Source organism: Jaculus jaculus, chromosome 13, assembly GCF_020740685.1.
Source record: "Jaculus jaculus isolate mJacJac1 chromosome 13, mJacJac1.mat.Y.cur, whole genome shotgun sequence".
Lineage (NCBI taxonomy): Eukaryota > Metazoa > Chordata > Mammalia > Rodentia > Dipodidae > Jaculus > Jaculus jaculus.
In genome coordinates this window covers 35195425-35220552 of record NC_059114.1, presented here as the reverse complement: position 1 = coordinate 35220552, position 25128 = coordinate 35195425, and the positions used below count along the sequence as shown (strand labels likewise).

The 25128-nt window shown below is 38.1% G+C and overlaps 1 protein-coding gene across 6 annotated transcripts in view; it reads right to left on the bottom strand.

The window, feature by feature from the left end:
• The window catches only part of Htr4 (5-hydroxytryptamine receptor 4), a 209540-nt gene that overhangs the window by 167493 nt on the left and 16919 nt on the right, over positions 1-25128 (bottom strand). For all 6 annotated transcript variants that reach the window (XM_045132630.1, XM_004664750.3, XM_045132631.1 and 3 more), the window contains exon 2: positions 22177-22249. In XM_045132630.1, the coding sequence (XP_044988565.1) occupies positions 22177-22202 (26 nt within the window). In that variant the 5' untranslated portion in view covers positions 22203-22249. The remainder of the gene's footprint in view (positions 1-22176; positions 22250-25128) is intronic.

Genomic DNA, 25128 nt, shown 5'->3' with positions numbered 1-25128 from the left:
AGTGACCCAAGACACTGCGCATCCGGAGGCAGCCTAAATACCCTTGGAAGAGCGCCCCCAGAAGAAACAAGCTTGACCACTATGCCATCATCAAGTCCCCCCTGACCACTGAGTCGGCCATGAAGAAGATAGAAGACACCACCATCCTAGTGTTCATTGTGGACGTCAAGACTAACAAGCACCAGATCAAACAGGCTGTGAAGAAACTCTATGACATTGATGTGGCCAAAGTCAACACCCTGATCAGGCCTGATGGAGAGAAGAAGGCCTATGTTCGGCTGGCTCCCGATTATGATGCTTTGGATGTTGCCAACAAAATTGGGATCATCTAAACTGGATCTAGCTGGTTAATTCTAAATACACCATTTTTTCACTATAAAAAGATACAAAATAATAATAATAAGTGCTGGTACATTTCATGTTAAAAATATGCACTAGAAATAGCCAGGGGCAGACAACAGACAAATTAAGCTTATAAACGAAGTATGCTGATGGATTTGGAGGGGAGGAGAGTTGGCAGAGTGAAGATCTCTTCTGCAGCTGTTTACTGGGGCAAGGAAAGGCAAAGACAGAATGCTCAATGGCAAGCTCAGTGACAGCCCAGCACCCTACGAAGGCAGATGGGAGAACATGGAAGAAACATCAGGAGTTGGGCTGTCTGCACTGGCATGATGGTGTGACAATGCTCATCAAGTAATAGATAACTTGAAAGAGGCTGAGTAAACACTGGTAAGGGTGGTGAAATCATAATGGAGCCAGGACACAGAAAGCAAGAGGGATATACTGGCAGTGTCTGTGGTGGGGTAGGGCTGGGGTGAGTGCTTGGATTGAGAAGTGGCCCATTTGAGTGATTTTCTGACTTTGTAGCACAGATTCTAGATCTATACTGTCTGATCTGATGGCCACTAGCTACTAGTAGATACTGAACAATTAAAAGTGCCTGAGTTCAGCTGTACTAGAAATAGAAAATGCATACATGATTTTGAGGACTAAATAACAAAAAAGTAAACTGTCTCATTAATAATTTTATGTAGATGGTATGCATAAATAATATTTTGGGTGTATTGAGTTAAATAGTGTAAATTATTAAAATTAACTTCAACTATCTTTACTTATGTTTTAACATAGTTACTAGAGGGGTTCAGATCACATTTTTTGGTTTAGATTATGTTTCCCTTGGACAGACCTGCTCAGTGAAGTATCTATTTAAGAAAGGTACTCTGTGAAGTTTCTCTCTCTCTCTCTCTCTTGCTTCAGAAATATTGCAGTATTGGGAAAATCTTGATCTAACACTTCTTACCTATTCCTATCTCAAGCAGACCCTGGCTTAAGAATAACTGAAAAAAAAACATTGAGACGCAGTAGCTGCTTTATCCACACAGCTCTCACCCACCTGGAAATATGCACTTACTTAGTACAGTCACACACCTCCTCTCTCATACACCCACTTAACTTGTATCTACACAAGCACAGTCGCATGTGTCAGAAGAATATCCATAAGTGGGAAAGAATATTAGCAGAATCATTGGTTACACTGAAATTTACTTTTCTACTGACAACTAGAACCACTTGTTTAAACTAGGAAGAGTTACTAGTTTGTTGATAAGAAGTTATTTGAAATTAAAAAGTACTTGAACTTCTTGGCTTCCAATGTCTGAGAAGAAACATGTTAATTTGTAAATAACTACAATGGTCATAATGAGAGAAGTGGGAAAAATAAAACACACCTTTACCTTGAAAACCTCTAGTGTAATTTGCCAGGCAGCATAGTTGGCTCCTGCTCTCTTAGCTATCTTCTCTGACTTCTGCTCTTTCCAAACCGTGAGAATACTTGATCCTTCCAGCCTTGGCAGTTCCATTGTAACCTGCTATGTAGCACACTCCTCTCAGCACCTGCCCACTGCGTCAAACTGCTGCAGGTGCAGTCTTCACTCAGTCCATGGTAGCTCATTCATATTCCATAATGATAAAGTACAGATATGGCTTATTCTAAGAAAGGTTTTCCTATGGAGCTGAGCTTCAAAGTACTCTATTTAAACTAGTCACACTATAAGGCGGTTTGATTCAGGTGTCCCCCATAAATTTAGGTGTTCTGAATGCTAGGTTCCAAGCTGATGGAGATTTGGGATTAATGCCTCCTGTAGGCCGTGTTATTGTTATTGTTGGCAGTGGTATGGGTATTATAGCCAGTGTCCCATTACCAGTGTTGGGCCACTCTCCTATTCCTGTTGTCTACCTTTTGTGGGCCAGAGGGTGATGTCCACCTTCTGCCCATGCTATCGTTTTCTTCTGTCATAGTAGAGCTTCCCCTTGAGCCTATAAGCCAAAATAAACTTCTTTTTCCCACAAGCCAGTCTTGGTTGGGTGATTTCTACCTGCAATATGAACCTGACTGTACCCAACTGGTATTGCGGAGTATAACAAAAGCAGGAAAGAGAGAGCCATTGAGTTTGCAACAAGGTCTTGTGTTTTGGAAATGACCATGGGCAAGGTGAAGCAAGTTTGATGGATGCCTACATAGAGAACCCATAGGGCCATGAGGATGAACCATAGATTGCAGTGGAGATGGACCATGAGATGGTTGCTAAGGAGAGCTTCCAGTCCTGGATGAAGTTTCCCGGGACTGTGAGTAGCCTAGCTGGAGGGGCAGAACTGGAACTCCATAGACTTGTTGCTAGGTAGAATTATCAGATAATCCCAATGGCATAATAAATATTCTCTTGCACTGTGAATGTTTATTCCATGCCATTATGGTTTTTTTGAGGGGTTTTTTGTATTATAGCTCAGTTAAAAGACCTTGGATTAAGGGGATGTCTGAATATCATTGGAAATGATAAAAAAAAATATGGGGACTTTTAAAGTTGGATGAATGTATGCTTACATCATATACGGTTATCAGTTTATGGGGGCCAGGGGTGGAATGTGGTAGTTTCATTCAGGTGTCCTCCATAAACTTAGGTGTTCTGAATGCTAGGTTCCCAGCTGATGAAGATTTTGGTATTAATGCCTCCTAGAGGCAGTATTATTGTTTGTTGAGGGCGAGCTTATGGATATTATAGCTAGTGTCCCCTTGCCAGTGTTTGGCACACTCTACTGTTCCTATTGTCCACCTTATGTTGACCAGGGGGTGATGTCCACCCTCTTCTCATGCCATCTTTTTCCCCTGCCATCTTGAAGCTTCCCTTACAGCCTGTAAGCCAAAATAAACCTTTTTTTCTACTAGCTGCTCTTGGTTGGGTTATTTCTACCAGGAATGTGAACCTGACTGCAACATTATGTAAGGATTTTTGCCCCTGTACTGAACATCAAACATCCATGCCTCCCCTTAATTTGGTAATAATTCCATTTCCCAAGAGGAACTATATTGCCTGTATTTTCAGTCCTTGTGGTCTGAGTACACCTGAACCTATTCTTCCCATCTCATCTCCAATTGACACTTGTCTATGGCAGATAACAGATGAATTCACCTGTAAATTCCAAATAGAAATAAACTGTCAGCCATAATGGTTCAAATATGGTTTTATCCTGTTTCATTGGATTTAATTCTGGGGCTTTGTTAGAGCTGTTGAAAAGACCTGTGTTTTCTCTGCATTATAAGGTGATAAGCCTGAAACTTAATGATATTATAATATGAAAATATCTTTGATTAGAGTAAAAAAGAAAAGGTAATTCTAATGACCTTATTTGAGCTCCTGGTCTAACAAGTTGTCACTGTTGCTTAAGCTACGTGGAATTTAGTTTCTCTTGCTTTAAAATGAAGTGTTTTGCTTAACATAACTGTAAATATTTAGAAACCCCATAGATTTTTCCTACACCTCAGTGAACAGATTATGGTGAAGTCTCTCCAAAATTGACCCTTAAATGGTCTTTTTTCAACTATTAAAAATGGTTGGTAGAACATAATTTTGATTATTAAAACTTTTCTTGGAGATCTGGTCCATCCCTAATAAGGAAATTCAAAGGTCAATTCAATACTTGATGTTGAGTTACTGACCACACTCACCATCAAGTCGTCCTTGCTTCTCTCCTGGATTACATCCCAGCTCTGGGCTCATGACTTCTGCATGGATCTTAAATCCAGATGCCAACTCATATTCCAGCTTTGACTCACAGCCCAATATTTGCCTGTTTTTTTTTTTCAACGCATCTTGTAATAAACTATCCAAATCTCAGTGGCTTCAGTATTATTCTTCCCAAACTATGAAATGTAGAGAAAACACTACTACATTTTGAGAAACTTCTAAAGAAACTGTTGTCACCCTCCAGCCTGCCCTTGGATGTGGTGAATATCATTACCTCCTGAATTTCTATGATAACAACTGCTTGTAATAAAGGTATTTTGTGATGTTGTCATGCTTCCCCATAACCAACCCTATCTTAATGGATAAATTTAAATTACTCCTCATCAAATTTCAGTTAGCCTTTGTAGGTATTCCAACCTATAACAAATACTATCAAACCAAGATGTCTAATTACAGTTGACATACTGTGATATCAGTTTTGCTGACATATTTATGATATGTCTATGTCAATTTACTGACTCCTGTATACTAACAAAACACTGAACCATGATTCAAACTGTCTGGATTCTAATACTGGTTCTGTTATTTACTTGCAGTATGACTTTTCCTTTAAGAAAAATATTTTTAAAAAATATAAAATTTACTTGTCCTATTTTCTTGTATGTTGTCAGAATTATAAAGCAATATTTTGAAAGAATATTTTAAGCTTTATTATTAATATGAGGCTTTAATACTCACCAGACTAAATAACTTCTTAGCTACATATTTTGTACAGAGTTGTTGAATAGTTGGTATTTTATAAATACTATGCAAGTACTCTTAAAATTTATTTATAAAGCAAAATGAAAATGTTTGCCAAGTGAAGAGTGAGGGAGATAAATACATTGGAAAACAATAAGAAAAATGTGGGTCACAAATGTGGATGAAAGCAAGTGTGTTAGGCAGAGTAAAAAGACATAAGAGAGAGCAACACATGGAGCACTGGGAAGACAGGGCCCAGGATGCCCAGAGCACCATGCTGGTCAGGATGAGGAAGACAGACCTCAGGAGAAGTCACAAACAGAAGAGGCCATGGACATTCTTAAACCTGCTATCCTTTTATAAAATATTCAGAATTTGAACTAGAATTTGTGTTCCTTGCTTCCCAAAGGCTTTTAATTATAGAGGAAAGAACTGGTAATCTGAATTTGTCTTATACCACAGCCTACCACTATGGAAAGTCAGAGGCTGACACTTGTCCGCTGACACAATGTCTTCTCTATAGGAATATCTAATGACAGTAATGGGACAAACAAAACCCTAGGATGCTTAATAATATAGACATCAAGCAAATGGACACATGGTCAGAGAATGAATTTAGACTGTAAAACAAAATATGGTTTGTAAGACAATGCATAATTTGACACAATCTCATTGTCTTTGCCTTGCTTCACTAAGATATCAGTTAATCTGGATTTAGTTGATTTTAAATCTAGTTCAACCAATTACCTGACCATATGTAAAATGAGGACTGGAATTCTCAAGCTTAAGCAGGGTGGCTACTTTATAAGTTACTGCAGTGGAATTCCAATACATATGGTTGAAGTTGAGCATCTTAAATCATTTCTACACTATTATTCTAGGTCCCTGTCTGATTACAGGCATCTCTGAGAATAGAAAAAGGGAATCAGGTCTGTGGTGGTTTTATCTTAATGCCCTTCCACCCCATTCTCTCTCTCTCTCTCATAAATAAATAAAATAGTTTAAAATTAATAAAAGGAAGGATTTCCTGGAACATGAATCAGTCAGAGAGAAACAAGCTATGGTAAGGAGCTAGTCTCCCAAGGAGATCATAAATCATAGAGGACATGGACTCTCCTATATGAGATGTGGTAAATACTTTGTCTCAGAGTGTATTTTGGGGCCAGTGACACAATATATTGTCTGTGACACCTTTAGTATAATACCAGTACAAAGAACAAAGGAGGTATTACTTAACAACTCATAGTCTTAGTAGAAGAGATAGACGACACAACAGGACTAACAGTTGTAGTAGCAGCAATTGTAGAAGCAAAATGAGTCATTGTGGTCTCAGGGCTTGGCAGAGCAATGCTGGTAACCACAAATCTCATAGCAGCATAACTGAAGTGTAGTATTTAGGGATCTGAGCTCTACATTCAGACCTAGATTTGGATCCTTTTATTCATCACTTACTAGCTCTTTAAATGTGGGACATATTTTCTTAGGCCTCTGTAAAATGCAGATAAACAAGAACACCCCCTTCATAACATTGTCATATGGAATAAGTGAAAAAATACTTTCCAAGAGCTTAACACAGGACTGAGGAACTGACTCAGTGGGTAAAGTGCTTGTCACACAAGTATGAGGATCTGAGTTTGGATGTTCAGAACTCGTGCAAAGCCAGACAGAGCAGTGCAAGTGTGTGCAAGCCTAGCGTTTCTGTGGTGAGATAGGTGGGATAGGTGGCTGTGATAGGAGAATCCTGAATGCTCATGAGCCATCCAGCTTGGTATATACAGTACTTAGTATCAAAATTCCTTGTGTCAAATAAAGTGAAAGGTAAGGACTAATACCTAAGGTTGTCCTCAGTCCTCCACATGTACCACATAGCACATGTGTGCCCACATGCACATATACACATACACAAGAAAGACAAAGAGAGTTTAGCACAACATCTATACTTTTTTCAAGTATTCAGTACCAGTTAGTAACAGCAGGAATGGGGCTGAAGGGACATATCCAACAAGGGAACCAATCCTATAAAGGGTGCAGAAAGTATACAATGGCCTGACACTAGAGGTTCTATGCCACAAAATCTGCCCATAGCTCCATAGGACAGGCATTTTCAACTTCAATTTGAAAAAAGCTCATGTTCTTTTTATCCTCTTAACCTATTATCTCTTCAGCCTCAGAATCCAATCTACAACAGAAATTCAGAATGTACAAAATATGTCTGTGTGTTTTATAGGTCATTGATATCCCTGGTGCACAAACCTTTCTACTGTCAGTCTTCAATAATGAAACATTACCTGAAAAGCTGAAAAGTGAAATAAAAGTTTTTCAATTTAGTTAAATTCCATTACAGCTATAATGCTAGCCAGTATGCTAAATACTAGGCAGATGAAGTCCAGAGGAAGTGTACATAGTGAACCATGACAGACTGAGACAGTGGCAACTAGTTATAGGAACCTACACAGAGCTTCAGAAGTGTAGCGGACAGGCAGGGAGGCTTGGGGCCTGTAGCTGACAAATGAGGTCATATCAAGTTGAGCAGAGGCTGGGCATGATCACAGGTAGACTATAGAGAAATGGCCAATTATCAGGCAGCCAAAGGAACTATAGGGGGAAGGGTCTATGGTTAAAAGGAGTTTGGAAATGGTGTGGATCCCTCAAAAATAAGATGGTTAAATCTCATGACAACAGTGATAGAAGAGGAAAAAGCAGGTAGCAAAGTTAAGTCTATGTAATTTTAGAAAAAACACAGTTAACATTAAGCTTTTATTTAAAAAATTACTAGCTATGTTTTTAGAGTAAAAACTACATCAATTCAACATAAATGGATAGAAGCATGTCAAAATTAATCAAGTATGAATAACAGATTTTAAAAAATATGACTAAGTGCTTGGGATTTTTTGACTATATGAGATATTTCAAATACCTTTCAACTCCCCTACTCTCAATTAGCAGTGTCAATGTTCCTACAATAATTAAAGTGAGATTCTTAGAAGTGAAGTTTTTTTCTGAAATGGATTGAACATTTCTATTTTATGATTTTGTTCATGACTATATGTTTCTTAGATTCAAGGCTGCTTCTACTAACAGCCATTTCCTCCTTCACTGTTGTACAAAGTCATCATCATGACCCCAGAGCTGGTCTGAGCAGCCTATAAAATCTCTGTCACCAAAAACTGGCTGGTTGGCATCCCTCCTTCTCAATAAAGAGTATCAAAGTGAGGGCTGGAGAGATGGCTAGTAGTTAAGGAATTTGCTTGTGAAGCCTAAGAACTCGTTCAAATCTCCAGGTCCCACATAAGCCAGATACACAGTGATGCAAGTGTGCAATATTGCACATGTGCACAAGGGGGCACAAGTGACTGGAGTTTTTTTGCAGTAGCTGAAGGCTCTGACATGATCATTATCTCTCTCTGTGTCTATTTCCCCACCCCCCCCTCAAATAAACAATAAAATTAAAAGTAAGAGTGTCATGGTGAGTGACACTGGCTCATCAGCACCATCGTCACAGAAAGTAACACGGTTTCATACAATGGAGAGACTGAGGAAGGAGGACTGCTGTGACTTCTAGGTCAGCCTTGTCACAAAACCAAGTAAACCACAATATGTTTTTTTAACAAAAGAAAGCATCCTTTAAGTTAAAAATAGTTATCAACCACAGGTTTTCTGAGTCTCAGAATTCCCTGGGGTGACTAAACTTGTTTTGCAAAACTTGTTAATAGTGTAATGACACAATTACTGACTGCTGCTCTCACCGCACATAACCCCAACCTCACAGTGTATACCAGCAATCCCCCTAAGGGGGCCGTCACTGGAGTCGGGGCAGGGAGGAGGGGAATGATAGTACTAACACTTGATGTATCCATACAAAGTTTCAATTTAATAAAAAAAATTAAAAATACAGTGCAGGGACTTCTGGGTAAGATTGTAGCATAGTAGCCACACCAAAGCAGCCTAGGGAGTAAATAAGCAGGAAAGCAGCAAAATATATTCTACCAAAAAGTGAAGGTGTATAAGGAATTATCAACCTCAGCAGAGAAGCAGGAGACCCAGAGCATATAGCAACCACAGAAGCAGGCAGACTTGACTCCCGCAGGAATCCTGGTCCTTGCGGCAGCCAGGCTCTACCTGATCTGCAGAAGAAGTCAAGGGTAGAAGTTTTCCACTCACACCAGCCTCCTAGAAAAGTCAAGAAACAGAAGACAGCAAGGACCAGCTGAGCAGCTCTTGAGGAAGCAGATCACAGGGTCCAGCTATGCAGCTCTGGTGCAACTTCAGACACCTTACACAACCTTCCCTTCCACAACCACCAGTGCTAGAAGCTACTGGAGACCTGGAGAAGCAAGATAAGCTACAAAGCACCCAGCACACACAATCAGAGCAGCAGATCCACCAACCCAACCAGACTAGTAGAGCCAAAGAGCAGTAAAGAGGGACCCAAGCAAGCACACAGCATAGCTGAGAACAAAGCTATCCCACAAGGTAACAAAGTCAACTTACCCTGGGACAGTAGCAGCCACAAAGCCTGGCATATAGGCCTGAACTGGAAGTACTAATTGCACCTTCTGTGTCCGGACAGGTTATGTGTTAGAGTTGATTGATGGTCAAATTTACCATTTATAAATAAGCCTTATTTTGGGGTTGTCCTTTGTTGTTTTCTGATTTATAGTGCCTTTGTCTTCTTCCTCTATCATTCTTGAATGCAGCATGTCCCACATCCCCAGGCTTACCTGGAACCCTTTACAGAGCAGAAATCTCAGCCTCCCAGTTGAAAAGATTAAGAGCATAGGGCAACACATATTCTTGGGGACTTTGACTTTGTTATATTATCTGTTTGTTTACATAAATATTCCATGCTGGTTTTAATTGAATGTGTATATTACTTAGTTGAATTGTAGAATTTGCCTGTATGTTGCTTCACCCAGCTTACTAGAGCACTTGCATAGCAGGAAAACCAAACACCTAAGGCCACTCCTGCTGTTACACTGGAAGTCAGAGAAGAGCCACACCTGGCATCTCAAGCTCCTATTGTGAAGATGTATAACATCAGATTTACATGTTTAAGACTAGTGAAGATTAGAAAATCCACACATCAAATTAACCCAAAATTCAAAAATCTCTACATTAAAATATAAAAACAAAAAAATCATGACAATATAATTCTATCAAAAATTATAAATCCACCAGAATGACCTCCAGTGAGACTTATTTAAATGAAATGCCTGAGAAATATTTCAAAAGAATGATTATAATATGTTCAAAAAAATCAAGGGCTGGAGAGATGGCTTAGCATTTAAGCGCTTGCCTGTGAAGCCTAAGGACCCCGGTTCGAGGCTCGGTTCCCCAGGTCCCATTTTAGCCAGATGCACAAGGGGGCACACGCGTCTGGAGTTCATTTGCAGTGGCTGGAGGCCCTGGCTTGCCCATTCTCTCTCTCTCTCTCCCTCTATCTGTCTTTCTCTCTGTCTGTCACTCTCAAATAAATAAATAAAAAATGAACAAAAAATATTAAAAAAAATCAAAAGAATCAAAGAAGAAAACACAGGAAACCAAATTAATGAAATAAGGAGGTAAACACAAGACATGAGCAAGGAAAAGAAATACTGGAGAAAAACCAAACAGAAATACTAGAAATGAAAAACACAGTAAGCCAAATTAAAAAAAAAAATACTGTAGAAAGTCTCACCACTACAATGGATGAAAGAGTGAGAACAGAATATCTAAACTAGAAAACCAGGTGGCAGAACTAATGCAGTCCAAAAAAGAGAAAGACAAACTAATAAGAAGGTATGAATGGGAATTTCAGTATATTTGGGAAAGTATGAAAAGATCAAACATAAGAATTCAGGGTATCATAGAAGAATTTCACTCCAAAGGCATAGTAGTAGGTATTTTCAACAAAATCATAGAAGAAAATTTCCCTCAGATTGGGAAAGAGATGTCAATACATATATAGGAAGGTTTTAGAACACCAAACAGACAAAATTAGAAAAGAACCTCTTACCATCATATTATAATTAAACACAAACCAAAGAAAATATATTGAAAGCAGTTAGACAGAAACAGCAAGTCACTTATAAAGGCAAACCCATCAGAATAACAGTAGATTACCCAACACAAACTTTAAAAGCCAGAAGATATTAGAATGATGAATTCCAAGTTCTGGAAGATAATAGCTGTCAACCAAGATTACTTGATCCAACAAAGTTATCCACCAAAATAGATGAAGAAATAAGGAAATTCCACAACAAAAACAGGCTAAAGGAATATATGGCCACTAAACCAGCTCTACAGAAAATATTAGAAGAAATATTTCATGGTGGAAAGAAAGGAAAGCACACATAGGAGGAAACAGAAAAAAACAAAGCATACTTAAATAATAGTTAATATTAGAGAGTAAAGAGTAAACAGGAAGAACTACAAAACAAGAAGGATGGCAAGAATAAATACCATTCAATAATAACTTTTTTTAATTTTGATTTTTAGAGGTATGGTTTCACTCTAGCCCAGGCTTGCCTGGAATTCACTATATTTTCTCAGGGTGGCCACGAACTCATGGCAATCTTCCTACCTCTGCCTCCCAAGTTCTGGGATTAAAGGCACACGACACCATGCCCAGCTCCCATTTAACTAAAACTTTTAATATATCAATGGCCTTAATGCCCCAACTAAATGATACAGGATTGCAGATTGGATTAAAAGGCAGGATCCTGCTGTTTGTTGCCTCCAAGAAACCTACCTCTACATAACAGACAGACATAATCTTAAAATGAAAGAATAAAAAATGGCATATCAAACAAATGGCCCTAGGAAACAAGCAGATGTTGCCATCTTAATATCTGACAGGATAGACATCAAACCAACATTTAGCAAGGAAAGATAAAGTAGGCCACTTCATGTTGATTAAAGGAACACTTCAACAGAAGTACATTACAATCCTAAACATATATGCACCTAACATAGGGGCTCCCAATATCATCAAACAAATGCTATTAGACTTAAGATCACAGATAACACCAAGAATAATTGTAGTGGGTGACTTCAATACCCTACTGTCATCAATTGACAGGTCATCATCTGGATTAAATGATGCCATAAAACAAGTTGACCTAACAGATATCTACAGAATATTCCATATCTCAACATCATAAAGGCTATTTATGACAAACCTACAGCCACCATAATACTAAATGAGGAAATCTGAAACTTTTCCACTAAAATAAGGAACAAGAAGCCAGGCATGGTGGTGCACACCTTTAATCCCAGTACTCAGGAGGCAGAGATGGGAGGCTCGCTGTGATTTTTGAGGCCATCCTGAGATTACATAGTGAATTCCAGATCATCCTGGGCTAGAATGAGACCCTACCTTGAAACAAAAAAAAGAAAGAAAGAAAAAAAAAAGAGGGTATCCATTGTCCCCACTTTTATTCAATATAATACTAGAAATATTAGGTAAAGCAACAAGGCAAGAGACACACATAAAAGGGATACAAACTGGAAATAAGGAGAACAAACATTATTTACAGATGATATGATTTTATACATAAAGGACCCTAAAGACTGTTAAGCTGATAAAGGCTTTTAGCAACATAGCAGGATACAAAATAAACACACAGAAATCCGTATCTTTCCCATACAGTAATAAACATGATGAGGATGGATTCAGGAAATTACTCCCATTCATAATTGCCTCAAACAAAATAAATAAATAAAGTACCTTTCAATAAATTTAACCAAGGAAGTGAAGGATCTCTACAATGAAAACTTTAAAACACTCAAGAGAGGAATTGTAGAAGAGACCAGAAAATGGAAAGATATCCCACATTCTTGGACTGGAAGAACCAACATTGTGAAAATGTCAATCTTACCAAAATCCATCTACATATTTAACACAATCACCATCAAAATATTGATGACATTCTTCACAGAAATAGAAAAACCAATCCTAAAGATCATTTGGATGTACAGAAACTCTCAAACAGCCAAAACAATTTTGAGTAACTAAAATTAGTCTGGTGGTATCACTATACTCGGTCATAAGTTGTGTTACAGAGCTATAGTGACAAAACTTCATGGTACTGGCACAAAGACAGATATGTTGATCAATAGAGGATGGAGATTTAAGTCCAGGCAGTTATAGCTATCTGATTTTTGGCAAAAATATTCATTGATGAAAAGACAGCCTCTTTCACAAATGGTGCTGATAAAACTGGATATCTATGTATAGAAAGATGAAAATTACATTCTTATCTCCCTCCACATACAATAATCATGTCCAAATGGATCAAAGATCTTAACATCAGACCTGACACTATGTAACAGCTACAGGAAAAAGTAGGGGAAATCCTTCAACATCTTGACATAGGCAATGACTTTCTGAATATAACCCCAGTTGCTCAGGAAATAAAACCAATAATCAACAACTGGGACCTCATGAAATTACAAAAGTTTTGTATAGCAAATTGCACTGTGAACTGAGCAAAGAGACAACCTAAAGAATGGGAGAAAATTTTGTCAGTTATATATCTGACATAGGATTAATATCCCTGATATACAACGAACTCAAAAAACTAAATGATAAAAAATCAAACAACCCAATGAAAAAATGAACCATGGAACTAAATAGAGAGTTTTCAAAAGAAGAAATACAGATGGCATATAAACATCTAAAAATATTCTACATCCTTAACCATCAGGGAAATGCAAATTAAAACTACTTTGCGATTCCATCTCACTACTGTCAGAATGGCTATTATCTAATAATCAATGACAATAAATGCTGGCAAGGGTGGGGAAAAAGTGAAACCCCACTATACTGCTGTGTAGCCATTGTGTAAATCAGTGCGCTGGTTCCTGAGCTAGCTAAGAATAGATTTACCATATGACCCAAGTCTACCACTTCTAGTCATATATCATAAGGGCTCTTGTTACTACCTTGGAGATATTTGCTCATCCATGTTTGTTGCCACTGTATTCACAATAGCTAGGAAATGGAATGAGCCTAGATGTTCCTCGACTAACGAATGGATAACAAAGGTGTTATACATTTATATAATGGATTTCTATTCAGTGAAAAAGAAAAATGAAATTTTGAAATTTGTAGGGAAATGGGTGGATCTGGAAAGGATTATACTTAGTGAAGTAACCCAGGCATAGAAAGCCAAATGTCACATGTTTTCTCTTAAATGTTGATCCCATCTACAAATGTTTAGACTTGTATGCAAGTTGGCATAAAAATTGGGAGCAAAGACCAGTAATCTAGTCTATAAGGTATATAAGGCAGGGAGTAAAGTAGAGAATTTAAGGGAATGGTATTGTATACATGTAAGTAGACAAACAGATTACTGGGACAGAATGGCCTAAGTGAGGTCAGGGTAAGAAATTGTGTAAAAGAATGGCATAAGAGGATTAATGAAAATTCAGGGTATTATGAATAAACATGACTTTTTGGATAATGACTCACTCAGAAACCATGGATTGTTACTAGGAAATTTTCATTGCCAGAGATGGGATACCTTCCAGTGAGTTGTTGGCTGGGGAGGTCCCTGCTGCCCTCAAAACATTATAAGCCATTGCCAAGGCTCTTGGATTCCCAACAAAAATAGATAGTAAAACCCTATTGCTGAAGATTCCACATGCTTGGCGTACAAGGTCACTGAGAAATTAAGCTGGAGCTGAGCTGAAAACCCCCTCCCTATATACCATTTGACAGAAAGCTGGAAAAAGCTATGCTGCATGTAGCTGGATGGGAGAGAGAAGTCATCTGTGGTGAAAACAGTGGACACTGAAAGTCTTAAGTTTGGCCAGCCAGAAAAAACATATGCTATAATGGCATGTCTGTTATGGAGGAAACCAACCACTCTCTAGTTGGAATGAAGGCCTGCTCTATGGAAGGAAATACATGTCTGGTACTGAAAACCTAATGAAAATCTTATAGTTGGGGAGGTCATGAGCCCTAGAGTGTAACACTTGCTCTTGTCTGGTTAAATGTATACATATGCTCACCAAACTCCCCTATAAGCACTTTTCTTAATGCTCATACCCATATGTTAATGCTACTCTCACTTTCAATGACAGAAGCTTCTCTTTTTCGATAGCAGTAACCACTAACTACTTAAAAGGTGCCATAGTGCTGAAAAGAAATGACACAGGAATATTCAGCACTGAAACATCTGTATCATACTTTCCAAGGCTCAGGGCCCATTGTCAAAGAGGTACCAGAAATAATGTAAGATCTAAAGGAAAGGTAGGACTGCTTACAATGTTATCATTCAGATAGAAATTGGCTTTAATATACATGACTTTACAGTGCCCAGCTCTATATTCACAAAACCTTTGTAACTGAGGAAAGAATGCTGACATCAACATAAAAGAGAGACTAACAGAGAGAGGGAGGGGATGTGATGGAGAATGGATTTATAAAGGGGGAAGTGGGGGTGGGAGGGAATTATCATGGTTTATTGTCTATAATTATGAAAAATTCAGTTCAATCCTAGAACAACCCATCCAAACTTCCCCTCTTGAAGGGGATTTTATCTTGCCCTCTACCAAAGTGCTAAATTTGTTGAAACTGTTAATTATCATAGCTTATCTAAAACTCACGCTAATTCTATTTCCCAAACATTTGTACATCACAATCCTCATGAATCATATGTACTATGGAAAGTATTCCACTTGATTCTCACATGACCTGGAAATGAAAGTCCAAAAGCAATAATGACTTATATTGCTTGTGCATGTGCAATATGTGGTGTGCTTTCATAAGCTTTCACAAAAATTCAGCAATCAGGAGATCAGAAAGGTGACAGTTCTAACTTTTACATATATCCTAATTATGCAAAACATCTTTACTCATTGTAAATTGGAAAATAAAATGATCTTTGAACTCCTGGGAAGAAAGGCTTTGTAGAAGGGCAGTCGTTCTCCACATATGAAGAGCTACATTCATCTTCCAGTGGTCCAGAAGATCATTAGCTCTTTAAGGAATCAGTTGCTATTCCATTCAATTCATCACACAGCAGGTGCAATCTAGTCCAAGCTGACCTGGAATTTACTATGTAGTCTCAGGTTGGCCTCGAATTCTCAGCAATCCTCCCTCTGCCTCCCAAGTGCTGTGATTAAAGGGAAGCACCACCATACCTGGCCATTTTTTTTTCAACTAAAATGTGCCACAGGTTTCTCTTTCTTAGTTGTGCTCCATTCCTGAGCTCTATTTCTCCCAGGCATCCTTTTTCTATGATCACTTTCACATGGGTTTCTTCTTTCTTCCCATGCTGGTCACCTTCTACCAGAAATTCCATTTAACAAATTCCTCTGGAACCTATGTTATTTCCATTACCCCTTGCCCTCCAGCATTCTTCCTGCCCTCATCCATCCTTCCCTGAACTAGTTAGTGCTGTAGCTCACTGAGAATCCCAAGATCCTACGTCCTTTCATTGGCTGTAGTCCAACTTATGGTTAGCCAGGGTTTCCCTCTGCACACAGTTGCTGGTCTGCAGAGCAGACTGATTACATTCCTATACCTTCCAGATCTAGTTTTCTACAGAGTTTCTAAGCTTAACTAACACGTTTTAAATGCTAATAAGTTAAATTTGTAGCTTTCTTAGCCTTAAGAATACTTGACTTTTATATATTTATGCACATACATTTTCTGGAAGAAATTATAGATAATGAACAATGGTAGCATTTGAAATAAGGTGAGGCTGGAAAATGTCAGCTACACTGTTTATAGAAAGAGCTTGTATTAAATATGCACCTCTATCTGATATACACAAAGGCTCAACAATACTGAACAATCAAAAGATGAGTACTTTCTATAAAACATTTTATAAGCCCTAAAATTAATAAAACCATTGAAGGAGCAAGTGAGTGGGCAGAAGAGATGGCAAAAAGATTATTCTTACAGTTCTTTAGAAATGCAAAGGAGAACATTGCTTGAACATCATTACCTGACTGATAAAGTGGTAATCACTTACCAGATATTTATTTAAAACCCTGTCCCAATTCCTCAATTGAAAAGGAAGAACAAGTGTTTAATTCAACAGAAACCTATTTGCTAAATGGTAATAAAACAAATTTCTTGGGGGGGGGGAGGGGCAGCAAGGACTAAATGTCATAAGCCTGTATGCTTGTATGTAATTCTGACCACTGTTTTCCAAATTTAGGTGATAAAATCAAAAAGCCCTTGGGGCCAGGCAGGCAGATTACATGTTCTAACCAAGTGTATGCTGTGTACTGTGTTAGGTGACATAAAAGTTCAAAAGGGCTTCTTTTCAGACAGGAGAAAATTATAGTTATGCTAATAAACTGGAAAGTGTTCAGCTCTTCTCAAAGGATTTCAATCCATTTTTGAAATCTCGGACAAGACAAACATACTTGCTAGGTCTTCCATTTGGGAATCCAAGAATAAAATATCAGATTGTAGATCCTCCCGAGCCTAGATGTCTTTAAGAAAGCAAACAGTGGTGCTCAAAAAAATATATATTTGGTCACCAAGCAAAGTTGGGTGAAAATACTGGCTTTGTTCTTTATAAAAATGTGAATTCAGACAAAATAGGACCCCTCTGATTCAGTTTCTCCCTGTGTGATAGTGCAACTGGCAACAGGACACTTCCAGCACTGAAGGATGGAGGGAGTGAGGCTCCTGTTTGGCAGAATGACAGAGCCACTGCAAGCTGTTCTCGCCAAGTGTCCAAGGCTGCAAATGATACATGATATTTCCCTATTAATGTCCAATCCTTTTTGCATGTTTAGTTATGGTTAAGAAACTGTTTAACATGAACTTCTACACATATTAGGAGATGGTATGCATAGTTGAAGTAGTGGTTTTGGAAACAAAGACTTGAGTTTTAGTCTCACATACGTCAATTATTAGCTGTATGAAGTTGGAAAGACTCACTTAAACTTTTTGACACCCTTTTTATTACTTTTAAAATTTTTTTGTGTATTATGCTTTTTGAAGCTTAAAGAAGGCACACATCATAAGATTATGCTCCAAATTACTGAAAAAGGGGCTTGGAATAAATTCAAGTAAATCTCAACATCAGTTACCTGCTTCTTTTAAATAGCATGTGCATTTTCAATTGTTGTTTTAATTGTACAGATTTATGGTGTACCACGTGATGGTGTGATGCATATACACAATGTGTAATTATAGAGTCAGTTAGTTAGCATTTACATTTCCTTACACTTTAAAAAATGTGGATTTATATGCATATATATGTATATATACATATGTGTGTATGTATGTATATGTATAGATATAGATATAGATATAGATACACACATACATACATACATATATACATACATACATACATATGGGGTAATATGTCAAGCTATATGTTTGTTGAATCCCATAATAGCCCTTTGTTATAAAGAAGGACAAAAAGACCTAGCCTTACTGTAGCCCAGGCCATCCTATAGCACAGACAACATTTTAATCCTGTTCAATACAGAAATGAGTCTAACTGAGTAGAAGATGAAAATTGTGTAGCTGTCATAAAACATTTTGGCAAAATTAGGCACTACCACCATTCCTGCTGAGCTATTTATATCCACTAATTTGTATTAGGCTTTAAGAATGATCTAGAAAAATCCTCATGGAATAAGGTTGCAGTGAATGATTAACAATAGCTGGCAGGGTTCTAAAGGCACCAACTTCAGGGAGAGGTGGTAAGGCTTTACATGACCAAGAACCAGATGCTCTGGGTTCCACAAGCAGCAGCTCAAAAAAGATGCAAGTGAGTTGTGATGATGAAGTGCTGCGGTGCTCATTCAGACTGAGCAATATACAATATACGGGCACTGATTTACGGGGCCCACTTTGATCAAATAGTTTGCCAAAGGCATTCTTTCTCCCTGCACATGTGAAGTGATGTAGATTTTCCTTGTCTGGAAGCTTTGTCTTAAGTCAAGGTGCAACCTTAAAGGCCTATGGTCATGTCATCCAGCAGCTATAACCAAAGTATGCCCTGGTGGAACACAGAGACTTAGAGGCCACAGAAGTTAAGAGGGACAAGCAGAACAAATTCAAGGATGTTCCTTTTCAGTAGCACTATAGTTCCCCAAAATATGTGGACAAATTGAGCTAGGTAGAAGGCTGAGCTTCCTACAGTCATGAACACTGAGGGTCAAATGATCATGTTACTGTGATTCCATGTGAGTTTTCTGGCTTGTAGAACATATGCCACCTTATGCATCTGGCTTGACACATGTACTGGAAATTGAACTCAGGTCCTTATGCTTTATAGGCAAGTGCCTCAACTGTAGAGCCATCTCTCCAGCCCTTGACAAAGTTCTTAATTGTAAGTCAATTTATTTCATTCTAAACTTCAGAAGGATTTATCTGTCCCTTCATGTTTGCTAAATGTAAATGGGTGCACCTCAATTTTGCAATTTTTGGAGGTGGGAGTCCTTCACTCAGATTTCTGAAATTTCCCCAAGCCGTTTATAACTCCCATTACCATGTTCCTTTTAGATGTCCATTCTCAAATATGCATTTTGTTTTCCAAACCATATTTCCCCAGACATAAATGTCAGCCATCTCTCCAATGTAAGACACACACATGGAAATGCACACATATTGATGAAATATTTGCAATGTAAGAGGTAGCACAGTAGTGTCATGACATTGAGTAAGTTATTTAATCTGTGTCTTAGTTGCCATGCACTGTACATTGAATAATATTAGTGGTATGCACTTTTAGGGTTGTTTAAAAACTAAAAAAGATAATACAAGTTAATAGTTCATGATGACCTCACAGCATCCAACAACACCCAAAAATGTCACTAAAGGACTGGTTTCCAGGACAGGTTAGCACACAGAAAACACATATTATTCACTGACTAGGGAACATATGTTCATATTTATATATATATTCAATGTCCCTTATAGTCACTATGCCATTGGTTATTTAGCCCCTTTCCAAACATTCTTTGATGTTGTTTCTTCTCCAAACTTCTTCCTCACCTTTCATTAATTTTGTTATTTAAAGAACAGTAAAAGAATTCCTGTCTTGAACCCGAGAACCAGTTCTTACCTCATTATGTATGCACTTTTCCATGGAAGGGCATCCCCTTACAACAAAGACAAGCTTCTGGTCCCTATTCTCAAAATGATAAATTAATTTTAATCTAGCTACAGCTAGAACATTGACTTCTAGACCCTAATCATTTATATAATGCCACTGTGATATTTCATTCATATTAATTTATTAATGAATTTTTTGGATCATATTTTTATGTAAACTGACTTAAACTTAGTTTATTTTTGTTTTGTTGAGGCAGAGTCTTATGCTAACGCAGGTTGACCTAGATCTTACTTTAGCTCAGGCTGTCCTTGAACTCATGCCAATGCTACTCCTTAATGCAGAGATTTCAGGTATGAGCTACCATGTCCAACTTCTGGCTTACATTTTAAATAAGTCTTTTTTTAAAAGATTCTTTTAAAACTTTTATTTATTTGCATATATGCGAGCATACATGCATATGTGTATGTGCGTGCACCAGGATCTCTTGTCATCCAAATGACTGAATTCCTCTCTATGTTTATTTGGGTGGCTGGGGAATTGACCCTGGACCAGCAGGCTTTACAAGCAAGTGCCTTTAACCACTGAGCCACTATCCCAGTCCCTACATAAATCTTTATAAAAAGAAAATTTTATTTCAATAAAATAAATTGCAGAATAATATTACTCTCCATGATAAAAAGGTAATTGCAAAATAAATATTTAATTTTGAAATGAAAAAGTTGATATACCACTGAAATTCATTATATGGTAGCAATGATACATGCATCACACTTTGGTAAATATGGGCCAAGATGTCCTTTTTCTATGGGCATTCAGAGGCTTATTGGAGAGGAAATGAGTGGAGAGTCTGACATTTGCCTGTTACTAATATTGTGGGTAGAGAGGGGGAGTAGGTAAAGCTGAACATATGTTGATAGGATCTGATTAGAAACTGTCAGAAAAGATGGTTCAAAGACAGAATTCTGAGGTGTGATATCATCTTGAATCCCACAGTACTGTTCCACAGCATCCTTAGAGAATGGCTAATGCTTATTTAATTAAATTGTATTTTGCCATCTGATGCTAATGCTGCTATACATAAATGCACAAAAACTAGCAATGTAAAGTATCATAGTGTCTGAATTATCACCCAAAAAAGTGCACTTATCCAACTACCCTTGTTTGATTCAGTGTTTGGAACTTAAAACAATAATGTATCACTGTTGGTATTGCTCACTCCAGCCTTTTAATTAGCAAAATGAATGTTGAGGTTCTCTGGATTCCACTACACTTTCTCTGTGCAAGTCATTTCTCAAAGCTTTGAGAGAAAAGTATCACATATGCCAGTAGCTTAAAAAATCTATGTGAAGTTATAAAACTGCACCATGTCAGTGCATTAAGTAAGTAACAAAGTCCACATTTTTTTAATTGAGAGTGTAAAATGTTTTATTGCTAACTAGTTTTTTTTTTTTTTTTTTTTACAACTAGGTGCACTAGAATGCAGCCCTCTTTGAAATGTGTGTAGCACATCAGCAACTAGCTGCTCAATAACTCTTGTGATTGTGGAACATATTCTACTTCCAAGAAATCCTCTGATGAGGTGATACCACATCTTCGTGACTAAGTCATATCAAGCTGCAGTTCCTGTCAAGACAGGACAGTTACCTTTTGTCACAGGGACACCTGCTTTGATTTATGTCTGCAGTGTGCTTTCCATAGGTCTCTTGTGAAAGGAAAATGGCTCCAGTAATTGTACCAGGAAAGGATTTTTTAAGATGTCTTCCAGCTATAGTCACCTGTGGATACTCCTTGGCCTCAAGTGCTAAAACAGTTATACCATTATGAATGCAATTTCCTTTGTACTCTAGTTGTGCCAAATAAAATTGAGCAAACCTTTAAGAAAATACCTTCCATCCCAAAGTTTGCCCAAAATCACAGGAAAACAAACACAAACAAAAAGTTAGTGCAACTATATATGTCACGCAACCACCCATCTGATGTCATGTGACCATGTCATGTAACTTGATGCCCTGGATGTTGTGGAAGGAGGCAGTCACACCAGAGCCTGCCAAAAACCAAAAAAAAAAAAAAAAAAACCTACTTGAATTTACATCTGAAGTTGAGCTATACTGATACATATTCTTAAGCCATTTTTCCTCCATTTAAATACATCATTTTACTTATTAAAGAACTGATTGTCTACCTTAAAATGGCATCTCCACAACACAGAATTTTAGTACAGCAGCTGAAAACACAGTTACATTCCATTTATCATAATAGAACATTAATAATGAAACAGTACCACACTGATGGCTATATATAAAACAGAGAAAAATCCACATTCATTAGCTGTGGACTAAGAGTTTCCTAGCCACAATGTGCAGCACAATATGTCAAGAAATGTAACATACCTCACATTAGCATCCAGTTTGTCCATTACAGGAAATACACATGGGTAGGCTGTATTTCAGTGCCCATAGGATGCTATAAGGGGGAAATAAAGAGATGTCAGACTGGAAAGTAACACAGGAAAAGAAGTCTCTGTTACGGGGGGGAAATACCGTGTAATTCTTGCTTCCTATTGATTACGACTTAGTTGTGCAGGATACATAATAAAGAGTATTAAATCAAATAACTACTAGCATATTCAGGTCTGAGGTCTAAGGCATTCTGCTGTGATGCAGAAAGTTTCTATTCTACTGTCCCCTGGTAGTGAACATATGGGAACTTCTTACTCTGTGTTAATCCACTTGTTATTTTTTGTTCTTTCCAGAACCAGGGCCAACTTCTGATCTTTCTTAAGACACTAGCTACTGAAAATAGGTAACTACATTGCCAAAAAAAAAAAAAAACCAAAGACAGTGCATTGCCTAAAATGGTCAGCTATTGTTTTCCTAGGAGGATTTTCAGGTTTGTTTTAAAGCAACCAAAAATAAAACAAAAATATTTTGGTGTGTAATCAAGAATCAATTTGAGAATCTAGTATGTGCTTGCTGGCATATGTCCCTGAAACACTTGAATAATATGTGCATGCATATTCACATACACTTTTTGGGGAGTTCAAGAATCTTAAACTCAAGAATCCAATCATCTCAGGCCCATCCAAGGAACCCAGGCTGTTATGCCAGTTGCAATTCACAGAGAGTTCAATTTCAAGTACTGAAAGTTCCTGTAGTATAGAACCACAGAAGACCTTCCATCCCTCCCTGCACCAGCCCTTGTTGAACTCGCTAAGGGTGGGCCCCTTAGTGACCTATGCACTTTCACTCTTATAAAAGTTTTACATTTTCCATCACATTTGTTCCACAACATGCGAATGAGAGAATGCAGAAGTAGAGTCCATCTGCCATTTCTGGGTTATCCTAAGCCAGTCTCATTTCCTTCCAGGCATCTTCATTCATGTATCAGTAAATAGGAAAGACCATCTCTGGGATAGCTTCCACCTCTGAAAGCATAATTCCATCTGTGGGTTTCCTAATTGAATCATATCAAGAAGAAAGTCTAGGTCTGTTCGTCCATGCAAAAGAACCATGGATCTCAGCCTGGGTCCTTAGGTCCCTTGGCTAGCATTCAGAAAGATGATCAGCCATGAGAGGGAGAAGGACCCAGGAAAGGTTGTGTGCTGGGTGTTGATTAGAGTCTCTAATCCTACTATGAACTCCTGTGGGCCTTTCTGGGGTTGTGGCAGGTGACAGGAAGGCCGAGCCTACAGAACTCCGACACTACTTCCTATGGCCTGAACCAAAGCAGCTCTTGCTTCATGGCCTATCTTCCATTTATAGTGCAAAATAGCATTTTATTTAAAATATACAAAAATAAAATTGTGTCTATTGAAGTGACAGAGTTCAATCTTCTTTCCTGCTCCCTTTAAAATCATTCCTAAAGTAATGATAACCTTATGGGCATCTTAAAGTATAGTATAGGCCCCCAAAGTTTTACCTCTAGATTAGGCCTTTCCCAGACTCTTATGCCCACCTGGCATCTTACACAGGTTGATGAAAGAGCACTTCAAACTGAACTCTTCACTTCCCACCCCAAAACAAAACTTGCCCCTACCCCAGCTTCTGCATCTCAGTAGATGGCCCCGCCATTTACCCAATTAGTCAGACCAAGGACTTTCTTTTCCTCACATCATATAGTCAAACCACGAGCATACTCATTCTCTTTACTTTGAAAAGGATGCCTTCACCCTCCCTTTCTCATTCCACTTTACTCCAAGTGCACCCCAGTTCAAGTAAACACCTCCATCCCTGGAGTACTACCACTCCCTTGGATTGGCTTCTCGCTTGCCTCACCTTCACCTCTGCTCCCTCAGTAGCCACAATGAGATTTTTAAAATACAAGTCAGCTCATTTCTTATGTGCATACATAAGGTACTGGTGGTTTACTGTCACATTTAAAATGAAATCTAAACTGCTCATGGTGGCCAAAAATGCCTCATGTAATCTGACCCAAGCTCTTCTCAAAACTCAACTTTAACCATAATTGGGTTGGAGAGATAGCTCAGTGATTAAGGCACTTACCTGCAAAGCCTAAGGACTGGGTTTGATTCCCACTACCCATGTAAATCCAGATGCACAGGTGGCACACGCATCTGGAGTGCATTTGCATTGGATAGGGGTACTGGCAAACCCATTATTTATCTCTGTCTGCCTCTTTCTCATAAATAAATAAATAAATAAATATAAACAATACTTCTCACTGCCCACTAGTTCACCACAGACCTGCATCCCAGAGCCTTGCACTTGTCTCCTCTCCCTGCAATCAATGAAGATCATTCTCTCACTTCCAACTATACTTTCTTAGAGATGCCTTCCCTCTCCACATAACATCTCAGGTGTCATTTTCTAAAAATTTTCCATCATCTTTATCAATTATGGTTGTTTTTATTTCTGGCATATATAAATTTCAAGGGGGTATAAAATGCTGTCTTAGTCACAGTCATTGACCTCTCTAGCATTCTATATTCTCTTCATAAACATTTGAGTCAAGTAGGTAGTTAACTGGTTGTGCAAATAAGAAAACTGAGACTTGGGAGTTTTTAACTTTCTCATAGAAACACTATATTACCATATTTTAATTATGAAAGAGTCTAAAGTTTAATTTTTAAGATATTTTTGTTTACTTGTAAGCAGAGAGAAGGGAAGGGAGGGGGAGAGAGAATGAGTACCTCGGGGCCTCCAGCCACTGCAAACAAACTCTGGATGCATGCACCACTGTGCATTTGGCTTTATGTGGGTGCTGAGAAATAGAACCCAGTTTGTTAGGCTTTGCAGGCAAGTGCCTTATCCACTAAGCAATCTCCCCAGCTCCCAAACTTCAGTTTTAATTAATTGCTATTTACCACCTGGTTGCAAGTGCCA